The sequence below is a fragment of the Amborella trichopoda genome, chromosome 5 (assembly GCF_054954075.1).
Source record: "Amborella trichopoda isolate Santa Cruz 75 chromosome 5, AtrichopodaSantaCruz75HAP2 v2.0, whole genome shotgun sequence".
Taxonomy (NCBI): Eukaryota; Viridiplantae; Streptophyta; class Magnoliopsida; order Amborellales; family Amborellaceae; genus Amborella; species Amborella trichopoda.
The window spans coordinates 22,611,615-22,632,410 of record NC_142340.1 but is presented as its reverse complement, the minus strand read 5'-3'; the positions used below and the strand labels follow the sequence as shown (position 1 = coordinate 22,632,410).

Below are 20,796 nucleotides of genomic sequence, written 5' to 3'. Positions count from 1 at the left end.
TGGCCATAGCAATCCCACATGGGAAAGCATAACTAAATATAACATTACCGTTCCAATCTCTTTCAATCCACCCAAGCTAGCCTGTCCTGGATTTTTTAAAGAACTCTCATCAAAGTTGAGCTTGTAACAACCTTGCACCTATGGTTCCCAGCTACTCTTTCGCAGCATTTCATCAGCCCCAATTTGAACTGGTTAAAAAGATTAATAAAATATCAATCTCCATAATACCCCATTCCTCCTTGATAATTGACAGCCAGCACAATAAAGTGTGTTTAATGTCGCTCAAAGGTCTTTCTATAGGCAAGGCTTTACCATCAAAGGTCTAATGATTTCTTTCCTTCCATGCTTCCCAAAGAATTGCTCCCCTAAGAATTTTCCAAATCATCTTTCCCCCTTAGGTAGACCAGGCAAAGACAGTAGTGTAAGAAGGTCTACCGCATTCTAAGGCATAGCTCACATAACCCCCAATTGTATAGGAAGCTCCAACTCCATATCTCCAAAAAAGAAAGACAGTGTGAAAAAAAAACAGCTTCCAATTTTTCCATCTTTCTTACGCATAAGGCAAACATTGGGCATCGCCTTATCTCTTTTAATTAAATTACCCACTGTAAGGATTTTATCTTGTATAACCAACCAAATAAAGGATTGTACTTTGTGAGGAATATGCCATTTCCAAATTCGCGCAGCTTGAGGTAGTGACCAATGTCAACGATCATGAAAAAGAAGTCTATACCTTGACTTAACAGGAAACTACCCATCATTATCCACCTCCCACACAATTTTATTACCTACATTATTTGAAATATATATTTACCAATGCCAACGGTCATGAAAAAGAAGTCTATACCTTGACTTAACAGTAAACTGCTCATCATTCTCCACCTCCCACACATTTTCATCAACCACATTATTTGAAATATATATCGATTCCAAATCATGCATGTAATTGATATATGGTAGTAGATTCTATCAAGTAATATGTTATAACGAAAATTAAGACTCCAAACTAAATGACTACCCAAACTTTCAACCACATCAGTAGCCGTAGTATTTGACTGAGAAGCTTTAGTATTTGACTGAGAAGCTTTATTAAAGAGTTCCAAAAATAAATTTTTAGTGGCCTATCCCCAAAACACTTGAGATTTCAAAAGGAATCATTATTTACTCATACCCACTATCTATTGAACATTCCTATTTACCAAAGGTTTGCAAGACATGAAAGACATGCTGGAATTTCTCCTACCCCTTCCAATCCACATACCTAGCCTATCTTGACCATACTTGGCAATCAAAACTCTATGTCACAACTGATCCTGTAACTGTAAACTCCAACACTATTTACATACGATTACTTTATTAACCAAAGAAATCTTCATAATCTCCAGATTACCCTTACTTTTAGGAGTACACACTTTATTCCACCTTAGCAAATAAAATTTCATCTCCTTCATAAGATTCCTAAAAGAAATTTTGTATCATGCACTCAATCCTTTGAGCAACTGCACTAGATATCTGTAAAGTAGACATCAAATAAATAGGAAGCTTAGCCAAGCATGACTTGAGTAATGTGATTCTACCTCAAAAGAGTGGTACTCAGGCTTCCAAATATCCAATTTGAACTGAACACGTTGGACTACCTTATCCCAGGCTAGAAAGGATAACCTTGAGTCTGAGATAAGTAAACCAATAAAAGTTATTAAGAAAGAGTAAACCTTACAGCCAAAATTCACTTCTGAAATAACCATCACAGTATCATTAGGTAAGGTCTTGATGGCTGCTAGTGGAAATGCCTCCGCCTATTCATTAGTAACCATAATCGATCAAGTTTGGACATGATCAAGTTAGCACTACTATTATTAGATCATGTGAAGTTAACACCCGAAATCAGCAAGTCAAGGGGATTGTGTATCTCAATGAAGCCACTTAACAACTGCATCAGAGAGTTAATCGAACAAGCAAAAGAAGTTTCATCAGGCCATTGAATGAGATTAAAATCACTCCCAATACATAAAGATAAGTTACATTTAAGTTAAATTTCATAAATATCGTTAAAAAAGTATTGTTTTTTAGTAGGAATGTTTGGACCATAAACATTAACTAAGCCCCATGAGAAACCAAATAATGGACCAGAAAGATGATAGACGACATTCTAACACCCCTAACCACCTCAAAACATTGCAAAACCGAGGGGTCCCACAAATCGCATAAGCCCCCAAACGCACCTATAGAGTCAAGACCTACAAAATGATAGCCTCAGAAACCCACACTTTTCTAACCAAAGAAACAACAAGCCCTGGCAATTTAATTTCCTGCAAAATTAGGATGTATGGTTTGAATTTTTTTAACAAAAAACGAACCATCTTTTTTATGTCTCGAATATCCCAGACCCGTTACTTTCTAACTGATAATAATTATTTAAGGATTAGAAGTACAACCTGGTATAGGCACAGTCCGTGAATCTCCTGATGCTCCAATGATGAAGACTCCAATGAAGTACTTGAGAAGCTATTGTCATCGTTATTGATATAAACGTTTCACCTTTGCGAATGACAATTCCACCAGTTGTCCTCCTATTCTTGAAGAACCCCCAGGATGCAAGCTTTCTTGACCTAGTCGGCTAAGCTAACACCGTTCCTCTGCCTTTCCATTTGCCATCTGTAGCTGAACTCTTTACGGTATAACCACCTTTAGCATTGCCATCACCATCTTGGACATTCTTAGTGAATTTATCTGCCTTCAATCTCTCTTTAATGGCATGATAGACAGTGGCAATAGGGTCATCAAAGGAAAGACCCATATCTCCTAGCATGTCAGAGTGAGCCTTCTCTTCAACACCCAAAACACTGTGTCGTTCTTTTGTCGAAACGTCACATTCTTAGTGAATTTATCTGCCTTCAACCTCTCTTTAATGGCTTAATAGACAGTGGCAATAGGGTCATCAAAGGAAAGACCCATACCTCCCAACATGTCAGAGTGAGCCTTCTCTTCAACACCCAAAACACTGTGTCGTTCTTTTGTCGAAACGTCCCCTTCAACATCTACCAACCACAGTTTATTCCCCTCCTGAGTATCAACCATAATCTCTCTTGTGCACACATACATACAACTTGCTTTTTTACACGGCTAATAAGCAAAGGCTTATTTTGGGGCCAACATGCAAGACAACTTCACACTCACACTTGCACAGACTGCAAAGCATGGGCGGTTATAGGATTGCCATCCTATTGCTTTTTAGATCCAGTACGTCCCATGAGTAGGCAGTGATTTGAAAACATGAAGCAGATCCAACTCGGTACCTCGACATGACATGAGCACGAATAACTCAGGACAAAAACCATGGAAGTTACTTTTGAAAATGTCAATTCAGGCTAGTGACAAAATTTGGATCTTTATTTTTTGATAAAACAGTTGCAAACTCTTTTAGATGCATGTAGTCCACTAGTTGTTACCGCATATTCATTTCATGGTCTAAAATGGAGTACATCCCAATAGTGAGGTCCATGAGAACAATTTAATATAAAAATATAAACAAATAATTTTTAATACTGAGGTCCATGAGAACAATTATATAGTGCCGAGGCTCTAAACAATCAATTTAGAGCCTACCTAAAAATTCACTCGAAGAGGTTGTTTTGATGCCCAAATATCCTCAAATGGATCATCTGGACATCAAGATGCATGGACATGAGAAAAAAAAGGATTTCAAGTTTTGGAAATAATGTATTTTGTCACCATTTTTTTACCATAAATTTTTAAGATTTTCAAGTTTTCATAGATATGTTGATCTACACTATTTTGAAGCTTTAAATTTTATAAATAAAGATGAAAATATATTTTAAGTCTAGCACAAAGATTTCCAATATTGAAACTACATTTCTCAACACTATTTGAAAGTAGACTTTGATTTGATTGTTTAGAGCCTAGGCTCTATACAAACCACACCCTAATTTATTATAGAAGTACTTACCCAAAATTATAATAATAAATAGCTACTAAGAAGGACACGGTGGCCCGTCTCCCTCCCAATCATCGTTGTATTTAGTTTCTAAGTTGAGGAAACTGTGCTGAGTATATCGTCTAGATTGGTTGGGGTAGGAGTTTATGGGGGTGATCATGCTGATCACCCAAGTAGTGTTTGCAAAATCGGATCGGAACTGATCACTAGCTGGTTTCGATTTTGGCCGCTTTTGGTGATCCGGCAGGATATTTAAAAAATAATAAAAATAAAAAACGATTACATGAAATTTGAAAAACAAATACCCCTAGGCATAAATAGATTTTTTAAAATCCAGTTTTCACTGATCTTTCAAGTTCATTTGGACGTGTTTTGTTTAATTAAGACTTAAATATAGTTTTCATATTTTTCTAGATTTTTGTGTAATATTTTTATTTTTTTTAACATTTTTTTGACTAGCCGAGACATGCCTGGTTAGGCCAGTTAAACAAGACGGTTTACTAGTTACTCAGTATTGGCCCTTAGCCGATTTCTAAAGCCAGTTAGATTTTTTGAATACTGCAGCTTAGATTCCCACCCCTAGTGCACTCCACAACTTGATGTTAGGGCTCTGCCTCAGGCTCCCTTTTGTCTCACCTCCATAGCTTGAACATCTCCCACCTTTTGCTCAAATTATGGTCTTCTTTCTACTTGCTTACTTAAATCATCATCATCACCATTTTAACCTTTTTCCAATTAATTGGAGTCGACTACATGAATCATGGTTTTCCATTTTGTTCTGTTAAAGGCTATATCTTCAGTGAGGCTTTCAGATTACTTCTAACCACGTCTTTTTCGGCTTACCAAGTTCATACTATAAGTTTATCAGGATTCATGATAAGTTTTGACAAAAATTTACGTTGGCTGTCTACCGAACATAACCATGCCTTTTTACCCAGGTATAAGATGGGTTAAGGAAAAGTTTAAAATCATCACCCTTCTTAAACCAACTTGCTTACCATATCCTCACTGTCTTCATCAAACTCCTTGTCCCTGCTCATCCTTTCTTACAATGCTCACTTATTAGGAAATGGCTTCTCCACCTTGACTAACCAATCTTTAGTTTGATCCCCCAAAAGTAGGCGACTTATGTTGATTAGGTTTGCTTCGTGTATTCCAAGGAATAGCTAACGCCCTGTATGACTTGTTAGGTTTGTTGATAAATTGTGGGTGAAATGGGGCCTGAAGTAACCGACGAGGAATTGATTCAAGAAACAAAAGAATATAGGAAGGGACCTTCCTTTTTTTCAGTTATGCTAAAGCGCTCTCTCAATACTATATTTTTCTCTTTTACTATTAAATAATAGTATGCAAAACAGTCCTGGGGGTATTTGAAAGTAGAAGGTCACACTAATTTAGAGCACCAAAGTTGCATTAAGTAGAGAGAGAGTGCTATAGAAAATATTGGAGGGAGAAGAAAACGAAGTAGAAAGTTATGTTAGAAAATGGAAATTCGTCCACTTTTTATAGAGAGAAAAAGGTGGCAATTCATTGTACTATTAACTATGTAACGGTTGGAAACCCAACCACCCAAACTTCAACGATTAGTAATCAGTTATGCTAAAGCGTTCTCTCAATACTATATTTTTCTCTTTTATTATCAAATAATAGCATGCAAAACAGTCCTCGGGATATTTGAAAGTAGATGGCTACACTAATTTAGAGCACCAACGTTGCTTCAAGCAGACAGGGAGAGTGCAATAGAAAATATCTGACGGAGAAGAAAAACGATGTAGAAAGTTACGTTAGAAAATGAAAATTCGTCCCCTTCTTATATAAAGAGAAAGGTAGCACTATGCAACTATTAGAAACGCAACAGCACAAACTTCAAAGATTAGTAATTGTTGGATGAATTCTTTCAATGGTTCAAACCACCAAGCCAAGAGTCAACAAGCTCCAATGACTGCAACCCAACTGTCGTATCAAAATTGGGTTATGCATGGGCACATAAGCGGTGCATTATGCGCCAATGCAAGTTGCAAAGTATGCGCATCGCATGCTTTGTGTGCTCTACACAAGCACCACGTTCTCCCTTTTATTATGTAAACATAAGGTATGACACTCTTCCCATATAAATACCACTCATTCTGCATTCCATTTTTCAAATGTAGGACCAAAAACCATCACTTCTTTCTCTACAAAAAAAAGCAAATCATTTTTTTTAATACATTGCTTTTCCAAAACATTATGGAACAAAAAAGATATTATTGTAAAATATTAACTAAAATTTTTTTCAAACCAAAAAATACTAAAATTTCCACCACCATTTCAAAATAATATGAAAAAATAGGCAAATGTATACTATTTGTTTATTGTCACAATATATTTCAATTGGAACATTCACTTAGAGTATACACTACAAAGTCCATACAATTCCATAGTAACTTATAGTTTTGAATCATGTAAGTTATCCAATAGACCAGTAGTATAACTCATTATACACATGTGCTTATATCTTGATTTCATATGTGCTCTAGAGGTGTGTCTAATATCATAGGAAACAATCTCAGTGTCTATTCTCATATCCCACTTCCACACTTATAGGTGTGTCCATCAAAAGTGCCCCTATGTATAAAATACCAGACTTACAAACGTCCATAGACATCATTAAGAGCTTAACTCAGCCTACCAACATATAAGTCATCAAACTTATCCACCGTATGAATTTCATTGAAATGGATGCTTAAAATAATTATTCATCCCACTGAGTTTCCTTCAAACTCCTTGTGAACACATATCATTTCATCATCCTTGGCACAAATCTCGTTATCTTTTGGTGTAATGAGGTAGTTCATGTGATCGATGCGATCTTCAAGAAGTTTGATGACCCTCACATGGCCAAGGAAGCATTCCCTGATGGTGGTGAGACTTCAAGCTTGATGATTCGAGAAATCAATAATATAGTTCAGGACCTCTTCATTTTTGCGATCAATATAATCCCACCCGTTTCGACATCGAAGATGAGGAAGACGAAAGGAGCACGGACAAGAGTGAAACTCCACTATAGAGAAATAAGAAGAATATGAATCCGAGTCACTAATAATTATTGGGTTTCCCTTTTTTTTTTGGGTAATTAAGTGGGGAAGACAGGCGCTATCCATTTTTTCAACGAGGAGTTTGCTTTTTGAAGGTACAAAGAAACAAGAAGAATTTGAATCTAAGTCATTAATAATTATTGGGTTTCCCTTTTTTTTGGGGTAATTCAATGGGGAAGACACCCTATCCGTAGGGGTGAGAACGGGTCGGATCGGGGATGGATCTGACCAGATCCAAATCTCGATCCGAATAGTATAGATAGGATTTGTGTTCAAACTGGATTTTAGAGATTTGGCTCTGGATCTGAATAATATGCATTGGATCCCGATCTAAAACTGGATCCGAATAGTATACATCAGATCAAGATCCGGATTATATATACATATGAGAAGTTTTTTATGCTTCCCATACAAGATAAAACTTATATACTTCCCCTTATCCACTGTCCACTGAATGGAGGGCTAAGATTGCCCCAATAACAATGTTCACGTTTTTACACTATTTTATTTTTTATGTTCTTTCTATAAACTATTTTGACACCAAATTTTGGAAGTCCAATCTTCTATTAAACTCGTAGTAGTGAAAAATATAAAAAATATATTTCCAATAAAATAAAATGACCAAAATGCCGATGAAAATTTCAAAGGGTATTTTGGTCATATATTTTATCAAAAAAATATTTTTAATATTTTTTATAAGTGCACCCCAATGAGAAGATGGCACATACCAAATTTCATATTCATAAAAATTTTATAAAAAAAACTAAAAATAAAATACTTTGAAACATCGGATCTAAGATCTAACGTTGAGTGACTCTCTTGATCAAAATTGAACGGCTGGATGATAGGGAAAGCATAGATCTTCTATGTTGTAGGGGAAGTATAAAAATATTAATTACAGACAAACGGCAAACTAACAACATTAATAGAAGTCATCAAATAATGCACTTAACCCAATAAGTTATATGGCTTCATCCGAACGTAGAACAATGGAAGCAGACATAATTGTCCTTTTTAAAAATATATATATATATTATTTAATATATTTTATACATAAAAATATAAATATTTTTAAAATTCCGAAATCTCCTTCGGAGTCGGCCTAAGCACCAAATTGCTTTGTTTTTCCAATCAAAGTGAAGAACGCTCCAACACGAATCTGACAACACTCATCAAGGCACGACCAGATGTAGAGTGAGTTAAAAAGATTCGCCAAAGAGAAAAGTTTTTCCAAATCCATCAAGGCAAAGAAGGAGAAAGGAAATAAACTTGGAAGGCAAAACTAAAGTAATAGCTCAAAGGGCGACAATGCAACCAGGAAGAGGTAGAAAAACATATTTAAAAAGATAAAAAAAAGAAGATCCAAACCTTTGAGCTAAATAGACCTATTGGTGGCTAAGTTCATAATCAAATGAAACCATGCACACGCAAATGCTGAGAAAGAAAGAGACCCAAAGCAAAGAAAACTCAGTATGAACAGAAATGGCAGCTTCTGATCAACACCAAAACCTACCCTAAATATCAAAACGAAAAGCCCCATACCAGAAAATTGAAAGGAAACCACAAGCCAATGCAGCGAACAATTGAATTTCAGCTGATCTCAAGTACTGGTAATATCCGAAGCATACGCACTACCAAGTATGGGATTCTCAAAAACCAAATCAATGTCCTAAGATGAGAGAGAGAGTGTGTGTGTTTGTGTTGAGCAGGGAGCTGGGAACCATGCAGAGAGAGAGTGTGTTAAGCAGGGGGCTGGAACCATGTAGAGAGAGAAGAGAGCGCTCCTTTAGGCCTCTAGGTCGTTTGAAACGTTAGCTTCACTAGCTTCTTTCTCTGCTTTCTTCCTTTTCTAGCTTCTTTCTTCGTCCTCTCCCTTTCTTCTTCTTGCCTGTCTTTCAACAGAGACTCAGTTATATGGGAGACGGAAGACACCAAGGTCTAGAAAGAAAGGAAAGATTACAGAGAAGGGAAAAACGACAATGATAAAGAAGGTAAACAGACGAGGTAGTGAATGAGAAACCGGTACAAGGGAAGAAAAGAGAGCTTAGCACACGTTTTTCCATTCAAAATTATTTACAAAATGAGTCTGACTCAATTTTCTTTGGATAGCAATTTGGGCAGTTTTTGATAACTGAATGCAAACTTCCCTTACACTTTCCGCAAAATTATGTTACAAAGGTGATATTATTATGAAATAGCACAATATTTTCCAAAGCAAAATACATCAATGGCAACTCAGTTCATATATGGTGTAAAAAAAGATTGCTAAAACCCCTAATACAAAGAAGCAGCATGCGATTAAGAACAAAACTTCACCTCTTCCTTGTCTCCCACTTCCTATATTTCCATGTTGGTGCCCTCCTGCACATCTTGATGAACATTGGTTTCATTACAAAACTCGTAGCAAATTATAGTAACAAAAAGACTTTATGTACATACATGACAAAAGGAACCACAAGATATCCTTATCCTGTTTCTTCCTTTCTTGCCACCATTGGGGTTGTGATCAAAAGGCCCTGATTAATAAGGGATGCAGGAAAAGGAGCACGACATCCCCGAATGTGAGATTTGAGGCAAGGGACATTAGGGTGAGCACTCTTGCAACGGTGGCAACGCAATTCCATTGATAAGATGCTCTCAGCCTCATACAATGCTGCCCTTCCATTCTTATCGACCTCTTCAATCACATCACCGGAATCCCTAAAGAAGATCGTGTTGAATGAATTCCAATGTTTCTTGTTTTTCAGGTGAGGGGAATCAAAATCTTGGCTAATAACATGAAGGTGAAGCTGCCGCATTGAAGGAGCCTGCCATATCCGATAAAATGCTACAACGGTGACTCCTAATTAGCAATCAAGACCCACAAGTACAAAAACCAAAAAGGGGGGAGATACATCTCAAAATCCTTTCATATTGGAGCTCTTTCGGTGCTTTAGAAACGGAAATCTAGTGTTTTAGGAACACTGTAGGCAAATTAGGAGTCTTTGAAAAAGTTTGGGAGACTTTCGTGCGAGTATCATAAATGAAAAGCATTAGATGATTGGGTATAGAGAAAAAGAAATGGTTTTGTGGCTCTCTCCTATGAAGGAGAATTCACAATGAACATTAAAACTGGTGTTCTCACTGGAACACTTTGCGTATTTAGAGTTTGAAAAGTTGGAGAGGGCATGTATCATGAAAGAAAAGCTGCAGATAAGAGAGAGGGGAGTGAAATTACTTCTTCCACCACAAGATATGGAAGGAATTTCATAATTAGCATCACCACATATTATAGAAAGAATGAAACATTAAAATTCTCTAAAAGATCATCGAAAAGTAGGAGATTAAAGCAGAAATGTAGGGGGATTAAGGACCTATGGATAGGCTGCCAGAGAGCACATGCCAACTTTTCCAACTTTTACGACAGAAGCTGTAGATGACATGGGAGAAAATTGGTGGCATGGCCCTCTCTCTCTCTCTCTCTCACACACACACACACACACACACAGAGACCCCAATGAAATAAAGAGCTTAAATAATGAAGACTAGCACATACCGAGTGATAACCAAGACGAAAAACCAAAGATGCATCATCATGCCAAAAATTTTGGACCCACTTAAGTCCCACAGAGTGCATATCCCTCAACAAATGAAGGTTTTCTTTACGAACATCTGCAAGGCCATCTAGTCCATCAAGTCTCACAAGTACCAACAAGTGCTTTTGGGCCTGCATCAAGGAAAATATACAAGCAATACATCACATATATCACAATAATGAAATTAGAAATAAAAACTTATAGAAAGAAGAATAAAACAAAGGGTGAAATCAAATGGAAGAGGTGACTCAAACCTTAGGATAAAGGTCATTTATTACAACATTCGAGTCTGAACTCTCTAAAACACTATTCTTGTGCCTTTCTGGGTGCATGGCAATCTGGTGCAGAGTCTGTGCCCATGAGCTCCAAGCCTTTGCAACCCTATCATTCTTACTAGTCTTATGCTCCTTGTTTTCCTCTGCCATGGATCTGGATGGGCTTCCAATATTCTCACTTAATCCAGATATGGTGTGATGACTCCTACCATGGTTACTATTTTCAGGAACCTTAATATGTAAACCACCGTTCACCAAAACAAATCCAGAAGAAGGAACTCCCTTGCATTTTTTATTACTCTCAGTTTCACAACAGCTCTCCCTCTTAGCTCTCTGTTTATGACTGTTAGAGGCCTGAAGAAACTGATCAAGAGGAATCTTTCCAGTGCCATTTGAAGATTCTAAAGTTTCTCGCTTGATAAGATCGCTGCTGCGAATTTGCAATTTTTGGGTCTTTATTAAAGAAGCAAAACACTTAAAAAGTGATGAGTAAGTCTTACAAAGAACTCTGCATCCTTCTACATAATCATTGTTAAGGTAGTTTGGTCTTTGTGGGTTCATATTCGGGCCAAGAACATGTATCACGTAAGTCATGCCCTCTCTTTTGTATAGAGGAGAATTGTGGGGGAGAGGAACAGCAATGGCTTCACCAGGGTTGAGACTAGTAGCACTTTCCTTTGTTGCAATCTCAAATTCTTTACCCGCTGCACTGAATATAGCCGCATTAACACCACCTCCTCCAGGCCTCAAGCGCCTGCACAGAAAAATTAATCATGGAATCTCAAGAAACCATAGATTTCTGCAGAAAATTTGATCCAAAAGAATGTTAGTCTACTGCTAATCATGGGTTCTTAGAAAAGATTAAGTAATTAAATTTACCAGTTCAATATAAGAATGTACATACTAAAGAAAAGATCAAGTAATCAAATTTCCTAGCTCAATATAAGAATGTACATACTACCAGAAAGAAGAGTGACATATTCTATCCTGTCCTAGATCTATGTTTACAATCTAGACCTTATTTTAAATTATATTGACACGTCAACTGAAGATCTATTGTCTTTATAGAGCTGCAAGCATTGTTCCTTTCACAAGCCATGAAACAACATACATGGCCCTATTAGATGCTTCGCTTTACCTGGTATTGGGAAGGAAGACCAACAAGATTGATGTATCAACCATATATCCTTGTGCATGATGGGTAACCTGCAAAAGGCCATATAAGAATCTAGGGATGCTGATTGGAACCAACAAATCATCACCATATGTCCCTATGGTGCATTCACATTGTGGAAGAGGTTATAGTGGATGTAGGGGGTGAAATTAAGGGTATAGGATTTGTTGTTTTTACTTGAAGGGATTAGAACCATGACAGCCAGGGGAAAGAAAAATCTATACAAAGAATCTATATGTTACATGTTGCTCTTTCCCTGCAGTTCTGAGTGTGGTTAAACAATGACTAACGCATTAGACCCCATCCCATCTCTAAGATTAAGCATGACTCTGCAAAAACAGTACTGGAAATGGATCACCTCTGAGAAGTGCACTTCTACCACATGCATGCTTACCAAACAAAAAACTGTTACCCTATTTTTCCACCATAATGTATATGAGAATAAAGATTTCAACAAGCCAGTGTTTGGGAGCAGGCCGATAGGAGATCACACGTGTACAGATAAGAATACAGTAGCAAACAAATCAAAACCAAATACAATAGTTTAAGTGCTCTTTAAAATAGAAAGTATTATACTTCATATTCTGATCAAATCTACAATCAGAAAGTAAACTCATACCAATTGGCAGCATTGGCAATCACATTGCACTGCAAACCTCCATCAGTGCAGAGTCGAGTTATGTCCCCGACAAATGTGAAGAACTTCTTTGGATCAATTCCTTTCTCCACTGCTTTGGACTCAACCATCGACAATATAGTGGATGTTTTTGTCAAGTCTACAAGAACTAGTCTCACGTTTTCTGCCCAATCCAAGAACTTAGAGACTTCTTCTACAATTATACCAGATGCCTTTTCTTTGTTAAATTGAAAATCAGATGTTGAAATTGATGGGAAAACTAGAGTATAGAAAGCATCATTTTGGGTAACAAAATCCATAGAAGCAAATTCCATCAAGCCTTTGTTATTGATGGTGCTCATGTCTACATCTCTCACAGATGAAATGGGCTCCTCAAGTTCATGGGTATGACAAATTTCTTTTCCACCACTTTCTTTACTTTGAGTAGCATCATCCATGGAAGGAGCATATTCCAACAAGCCTTCGTTATCAGTAACATCCATATTCACATTTCCCACTGATGAATTTGGATTATCAAGTTCACTAGTATGACAAACTTCCTTCCCAACACTTTCTCGATTTTGTGGAACACCATCCATGGAAGGCACAAATCTCAAAAATCCTTTGTTATTAGTAACATCCACATTCTCATCACCCTTTAACAAAATTGGCTTCTCTGGGTCAGTAGTAAGAGAATGTTTTTGTGTAGCATTTTCTTGACTATTTATTGGGGCCTCTGCTTTCTTTAGGAACTTCATAATGCCAAGTTGAACTTTAGACTCTGCATTTCTTTGTCCAAAACACCCATGCAAAAGACTGTCAGACAGTCCCAATGATCCATATGTACTTAGTGCATTCTCAACATCCTTTTCATTTTGGCAAAATGTAATTCGAGAGAACCCTTCACTGAGCTTTGGCACATCTTTATATTTTAGCATACGATTAACAACAGCTGCTGCCCTTCCTCCTTGTAAGCCTCCTTCATGTCCGGTACGCTTCACTGATCTTGAAATGCAAAGTGACGCTGGCAGATCAAGAACCACAGCATGCACATCAACTTTTGGCCCATAGAGCTTTAAAAACTCGTCTCTTTGTTCTCTTTCTAGATTGCATCTATCAATAAGAACATTTATGCCATCCTTTAAGGCTTCAGTTGCTTTTTTTAGACATTGGGCTTTGGTCCCCGCTTTTCCATTTGCAATTGTGTCCTGAAAAGATAATAAACAAATTCCAAATGTGAGATTCAGGTTTGTTATCTAATTTGAAAAAGAAGAAGAATGGCCAAGTATGTTCCACAGGCTTCGATAATGTATGTCAATTACTCAAATGCCTAAAGATGCACAAAAATAAATAAATTGACGAATTCAACAGAGGTCAGAAAATGATTTCACTAAAAGAACCCATTGGCAGCACACAAAAGGGAAGACAATGTTGAAAATACTTAGACATGAACAATGATGTTCCCGAAAACTCCCGTCAATAAGCATTAAAATTTTGGGGAGAAAAGCTTTGGCACCCTCTTTTTTATGGGAAGATAAGCATTATTCCTCATTCCAGTACAGCATTGTCACTTGCATTTAGTAGGTATGAGCAGACTATATATATGAATGTACGAGATCAGTTAAAAGCTAGATAACCATTCCCCAAAATTTTCATGCCAATACAGCATGCATTTTCACATGGTACCAGTGATATAGTGACTACCTCTTGAGCACTACCAGTGACATTTTCAACTTGCTGCTATTGAACCTTCCTTTTGTATGTCCACTCAACACTTGCTTCTATAGGGCACCCTTGAGCTTTTCACATCCTCTAGTCCTATTCATCCACTATTTTCCTATTCTTTTTATCCTTCTGATCTTCCATCGTTTTCCCCTTCACATGCCAAAGAGCAGCCCTAGTTGTAGAACACAGAATGGGTGAGAATACACCTCTCTATGTGCGAGTGTATGTGGATATTTGAGGGGAAATGCCTTGACAATGTTCAACGAAACCATGTTCAAATTTGAATGAAGCTCTCATCAAGCGAAATTTGCTAACATTTTTAAAATCCTCTCAAAAAGCTATTCGGATTGAGGTAGAACCTCTTGGAGTTGTGGCCCCTCAAGGCCTTGAAGCCCAACATATTTATTGCTCCTGATAGCTCTTGATCACAGTGGGATGAGCAAGAGCGATGTGACACTAGGATCTTGGCGTACTGGGACAAAGAGCCACAAACCTGTGCATCATGAGGCTTGAGTATGTGAGAGGTATTGAGAGGGCTCACAATTACCTCTAGAGTCTAGACAGGGTCGGATTGTTTTATACCTCATGACGGTGTGTTGGCCAGGGCAACGAGTAACATTGAGCATGCTTAATTGTAAGACCTCTCCTTTCAAGAGTACCATTGAGAAATGACAAAGGATCATTAAGCATGATTCATTGTTTTATTCCATTTTTGCAAAATGACAAAGGACTCTGCCCCCGTGACCCACATGTCACGCCCAAATAGCCAATTGGTGTCATGTGTGTGGCTCTACGACATTGCCATGTGTACGACAAGGGGATGACATCACCTGCTATGGGGGATTCTTTTGTCCTCATGTAATTGTGATGTGTAATTTTAGTGATTAAAGAGAATTTTTGAAATGGAGAAATTATTTTGGCACATGTTTAATGCGGAGGATTTGTTGGTTGTGTGCACATGGGGTGATCTTCTAGAAGGAGTATAGGGTTTGATATTATCATTGAAACATTGAATCCCTAAGTCCCATTTGAATTAAGCTCGTAACCACTTATCTCTATATGGCATTGTATGCACACAAAGATGACATGGAATTGAAGGGAAATATGAAATTCAAATTGTTTCTAGAAGATTACTTAATTCCATGAGTGGTACCCTCCTATGTAAGCTTTTTCATTCTATTTAGTTGAGTTAGCATAGTTAATTATGGAAACAAGTTCAATTTCAACCGAATTTATGTTTTCAATGATGGGAAATTTGGAGAGAATTTAGCAATTATTAGGCAGATAATGGTGTTAAATCTCATCCACTTATCAAGATGGCATAATGAGTGATGAGTTGCTAGGATCAAGCCCTCTCTCATGCCATGGATGACTTGCTTTTTTTTTTTTTAGGAAAAGCCATGGATATCTTGCGTTAATGGCTAAGATTAACTCATCTAGAAGTATCTACTACATAAGACTATATATACCCCCTTCGATCACCCATTGGGTCTAAGAAATATAAGTGACACGCCCTCCGTTTGACTCTCTCTCTCTAAACTCTCCTAGTGTGGCACTGCTCCTTAGGCCCCCCTCTTTCTCTCTCTCTTCATTTGAAATGTGTTTTCTAGTGTGAGAAAGAAAGGAGAAAAGAATGAAAATAAAGTGAGCAAAAGTGAGACTGAGGCTCCATTAAAGCTTCATCTCAAGTTTGGTTTTAAAACCCTAGCACCATGGTCAAGCATTGCATCCTTGGAGCTTTTGATGGCTGTAAATCTCAATTTACAGCAAGGTATTAAAGCCTTTTACCTTCTTGTTTCATGAGAATTTGAGTTCAAATTGATCCATGAGTATGAGCCCTTGATTCCTATTTCATAGATTTAATTTTGGCAAGAATTCGATGGAGTATTCTTGAGATTTAATTGACTGATTTATGCAACTATTTGGATCCAAATCAGTCAATTAATTCACTTTGTTGATGGAAATCTTAAGAGGAATCTATGCCAAAATTCTCTCACCTAAACTACATTTCTCTTCAGAATTTGGATCCTATTTCTCCCACATTTTTTCCCACAATTTGGCCAAAATTCTGAAGCCTTCTCTATGTTGAAAAGTGCAACATAAGTGTAGCTTATATGATGCTTAATTGCTTCCCATAAATTTGATGTGAAATTGGCCATGATCTGGGTGCCACTAAGTAATCATTCCATAGTATGTAGCTAAGTCCTTGGCTGTAAACCGGGCACAAAGAGCTCACCCTATTGACTTCCTATGATCAAATATAATGAGCACCTCTAAGTGTTTGTTTGGTGACGAGGGAGATTGCATTTGAGGTGTTTGATGTAATTCCAAAGTAATGTATAAATTTGGCAATGTAATTTGTATAGTATTGTACACTCACTCTCCGTAGTGGATTTGTATTTGGACTTTCTCAAGGGACCTAATAGAGTTGTAATTTTATTTTATTTTTAAAGTGAGTGAGAAGCCAAGTTTAGAGTCTGGAAATTGTAAGTAATTGTCAAATTTTGATGTAAGATCCATGTAATTTTGAAGTGTCTTGCATTGAAATGAGAAAATTTTAAAGTGTTATCACTTGAACTTGGCTTTATACACCATCAGAACCAGAATACGAAGTCAAAGCACAATCAACTACTAAACCTCCTTTCGAAATGAATTTGGGGACTAAACTCGGGTAGCCATGAGCTCAGCAGACAAGAAAAGGGAGCCTAGATAATGTTGGATGATTTTCAGAGAAGATATATTTACAAAATAATTCAAATGGCCTGAGATATTGGATCTTCATAGTAACTTTGAAGGTATAGCTATAGTTACCCAAATTATCCACCCAAGTTAGTGATTCCCGTTCAGAATCGCGATTCTACATTTCTGTGAATGAATCGGCACAGATCCTGATTACTGGAAGTTAGGAAATTACGATTCCACATTTTATGAATCGTATTTCCATTTCTTTCGAATCTATATTCCACCTTACTGAATTTTGTGATTTATAGATGCACAAGACTGTGATTCATCCATTATGGGACCTCATTTCCAATTTTTATTTAAAGGTACTCAAACTTGTTTCCAATACTTGTGGAGAACTATGATAAAGGGCACTCAATACATCAACTCCAATGTTTGAGGAGGGCTGTCAGAGACGTCGATTCCAATAGTAGGGGAGCTTGGGGTAAGCGTATTCAATATATGGAGTCCAATACAAAAAGGAATTCTTGCTTAAAAATAATTTGGAACCTTAAAATCTTTTGGTTTTTGGAGCTTATTTCTTGATAATAGCTTTTCTAAGAAAGGTTAACTTGAATAGAGAGTAAAAGGAGAGAACAGAGAGAGAGAGAGAGAGGAATGCTTTTCCACAGACGGAAAGCTACAAAACCCTTATGAAAAGGGGGATGAGAGAGAGTAGGATACGAAAAACATCATTTTAGCAGTTACAGTGACAAGAACAACGCAACCAACAAAAAGATGTTTGTCCCAAAAAATTAAGTATGGACTAGTGCTGCTCCATGTTTAGCCAGAGAGTCCACTGCATGGTTCCCTTCCCTCCATGTATGCCTCCATGAGACGAGTATATCCCTGCAAATATGGTGAATCTCGTCAAAAATGTAGCCAAGTTCCAGGGGGGAGGAGAGAAATTTGAGGACCATGCTATAACATTTTTAGAGTCTCCTTCAAAAATGATAGGCTCGGAAGGGTGGGGGAGACACAGTTTGAGGCCTATGCACAGGGCAGTAGCTTCTGCCTTCATTGAGTCTGCGTGACCAATGGATTTGGAAAGGGTAGCAATAGTAGATCCAGCACTATTTCTGAGTATTGCCCCTATCCCAACAGGTCCTGGATTTCGTAGTGAACAGCCGTCAAAGTTAAGTTTAAGTTGACCAGGGTCAGGGGATCTCCAAATGAACTGTGTGATATGCCTCTGCAGTTATGTTGTAGGATGGCAGTCCAGTCGTTGAAGAAGACAGAGTGAGGAAGACCTTTAAAATTTTGATTGTTGGTTGCCCAAAACACGAAAGAGGATTTGAGCTTGGGAAAACAAGTTGGGTATGTGGATGAGACTCCCCTGAAGATTCGATTGTTTCTCTCATTCCAAATGACCCAAATTCTTGCTGCCACAGCAGATTTCCAGATAATAATCCCTGGATTTCCCCAAGGGTAAGGTTGAATGCTGGAAAGGATTACCGAAACAAAGGGTGGAACAACCCACTTCACCCGGAATAGACATAATAATGTACCCCAAATGGAAAAAGCATAGGGGCAGTGTAGGAAGAAGTGGTCATTTGTTTCCTCTTCTTCCAATTAGAGTACACATCTATTCGATAGGTGTATGCCTCTTCTTGTAGCCAGTCCACAGTAAGTGCCCTTTGCTAAAGGGCGATCCACATGAAGGTCTTGACCTTGGGGGATGCGAGAGATCTCCATGCCTTAGCCACAATAGAGGGAGAAGCATGAGGGAAAGTTGGGGGGGGAAGTGAGAAAAGAGTAGAAGGAACAGATCAAGAATACGCGAGAGGCATTGGGTGACCAGATTAACTGGTCTTCTCCCAATGGGGGAATGAACCTATGGTGGATAGCCACCAACAGTTCAAGAAAGGCTGGAATTTCAAGCTCATTCGAGGGCCTTCTGAAACTAGGGTTCCAAGAGCGAGAATGACCCAAGAGAGTCATCTCTTCGGCCAATAAGGAGTCTTGGTGACGAGCCAGAGAGAAAATGCTGGGGTAACTATCCTTGAGGGGGGAGGGTCTCAGCCAAACATCGTACCGAAAACGAACTCGATTGCCCCTCCTAGGGTGAAAACGAGGGCAATTTCTGAAACCATGGTAGGAAGAGCGAAGCGATCTCCAGAAACCAGAGGCTCTAGATTGATTCCTGAATTCTGGGATCCATGGGGAGGCTAGGATGCAGTATTTGTGTCTGATGATATCTATCCAGAGTTGGTCACTTTGAGTGGATAGGCGCCACCACCACTTGCCAAGTAAGACTTGATTATGTTTCCTAAGTGATCTTATACCTAACTCTCCTTGATATTTGGGTTTACAAAGCTTCTCCCAAGAAATCAAATGCAATTTGTGGTTTTTTTGCAACTCCTGACCAGAAAAACCTTCGGATGAGCTATTCAATTCTAACCACGATTGCGGCCAGCATATGGAAGATTGACATCTGGTAAACAAGGATGTTGGCTAAAGTGGCTTTAATAAGAGTCGTTCGTCCTGTCGAAGAGAGAAAACGGCCTTTCCACCCTGCCAATTTCCAATCGACTTTATCGATGATGTGGGACCAAGCACGTAGCTTTGGTTTACCCTCACACAGAGGCAAGCCTAGGTAGGTGGAAGGTAGTTCTTGTGCTTCGCAACCCCAGCTGTCGACGAAGTCTTTGAGAGTTTGGGAGTCAATTGCTAACCCCATCATTTTGGACTTCTTGAAGTTTACTTTGAATCCCATACCAAACTCAAAGCATCTTAGAAACTGTAATAGGTATTCTGCTTCCTCAAGGTCTGCATATTGAAGATGCGAGACGATTGGGCTATGATTTCCGAAGGAGAAACCACGTGACATACCGACCTCAAATAAACGAGAGATGGATTGGCTAAAGACCTCCGCGAAGATCGCAAAGAGTAAAGGAGAGAGAGGGTCTCCTCGTCTTAATCCCCTAGAAGAGGGGAACTAGAACTTGGGTGACCCATTGATTAAAATAGAGACGTAGGGATTCGAGTAGCAAGCTTTCATCCATGTTCTCCATTTTCTGCAAAATCCCATTCTGGTTTGGGTTTCATCTAGGATGGCCCAATCAACATGATCGTAGGCCTTTTCCCAATCCAGTTTGACAATGAGGCATGGGATTTTGCTAATGTGTCTGGAATGCACACATTCATGGGCTACAACGATCTGTCTCTCTTTTACGAAGGCACTCTGAGAAATGGATATGACAAAAGGAAGGACCTCTTTGAGACGAGAGGCTAGAACCTTTAAGTGAATTTTGTATGTGGAGTTCACTAGACTGATAGGCCTAAAATCTTTGATGTGTGCCGCACCTTCAATATTAGTGACCACGGTTAGAAAAGTGGCATTCATGGCCGTGTGGATTATCCCCCTTGAATGGAATTCCGAGAACATAGCCAGGAAAGCGATACGGAAAAAATCCCAGAAGATTTTGAAAGGGGCAACAGGGAACCCGTCTGGTCCAGTGGTTCTATCAAGGGCCAGGTTCAAAATGGCAGCTTTTATTTCGTTTTCAAGGAAAGGTCTTTCTAACCATGAAGGTTTGTCAGATGGAAGGGTGCGAAAGGGGAGATTCCCCATAGTGGACCTGGGACCTTGAGGCGCAGAGAATAAGTTCGTAAAACAAGAAAGAATAGCCTCTTCGATTTGGCTAGGTTGGTCCAATAATCTGTCACCATCCAAGAGAT

General features: G+C 38.3%; 1 protein-coding gene across 30 annotated transcripts in view; it reads right to left on the bottom strand.

Annotated features, from left to right (window-relative positions):
• Positions 1-8,600: 8,600 nt before the first annotated feature.
• Positions 8,601-20,796, bottom strand: part of APTX (APRATAXIN-like protein) — a 33,266-nt gene continuing 21,070 nt past the window's right edge. For 6 of the 30 annotated variants that reach the window (XM_088867632.1, XM_006854902.4, XM_088867627.1 and 3 more), the window contains 6 exons: positions 12,673-13,877; positions 10,859-11,633; positions 10,565-10,735; positions 9,469-9,836; positions 9,346-9,390; positions 8,601-8,917 (listed from right to left, as the gene is read on the bottom strand). In XM_088867632.1, coding sequence (XP_088723758.1) covers positions 9,495-9,836; positions 10,565-10,735; positions 10,859-11,633; positions 12,673-13,877 — 2,493 coding nt within the window. In that variant the 3' untranslated portion in view covers positions 8,601-8,917; positions 9,346-9,390; positions 9,469-9,494. Of the gene's footprint in view, positions 8,918-9,307; positions 9,857-10,564; positions 10,736-10,858; positions 11,679-12,017; positions 12,086-12,672; positions 13,878-20,796 lie in introns of those variants that run through there. The other 24 variants (XM_088867654.1, XM_088867645.1, XM_088867651.1 and 21 more) reach the window with 10 other exon arrangements.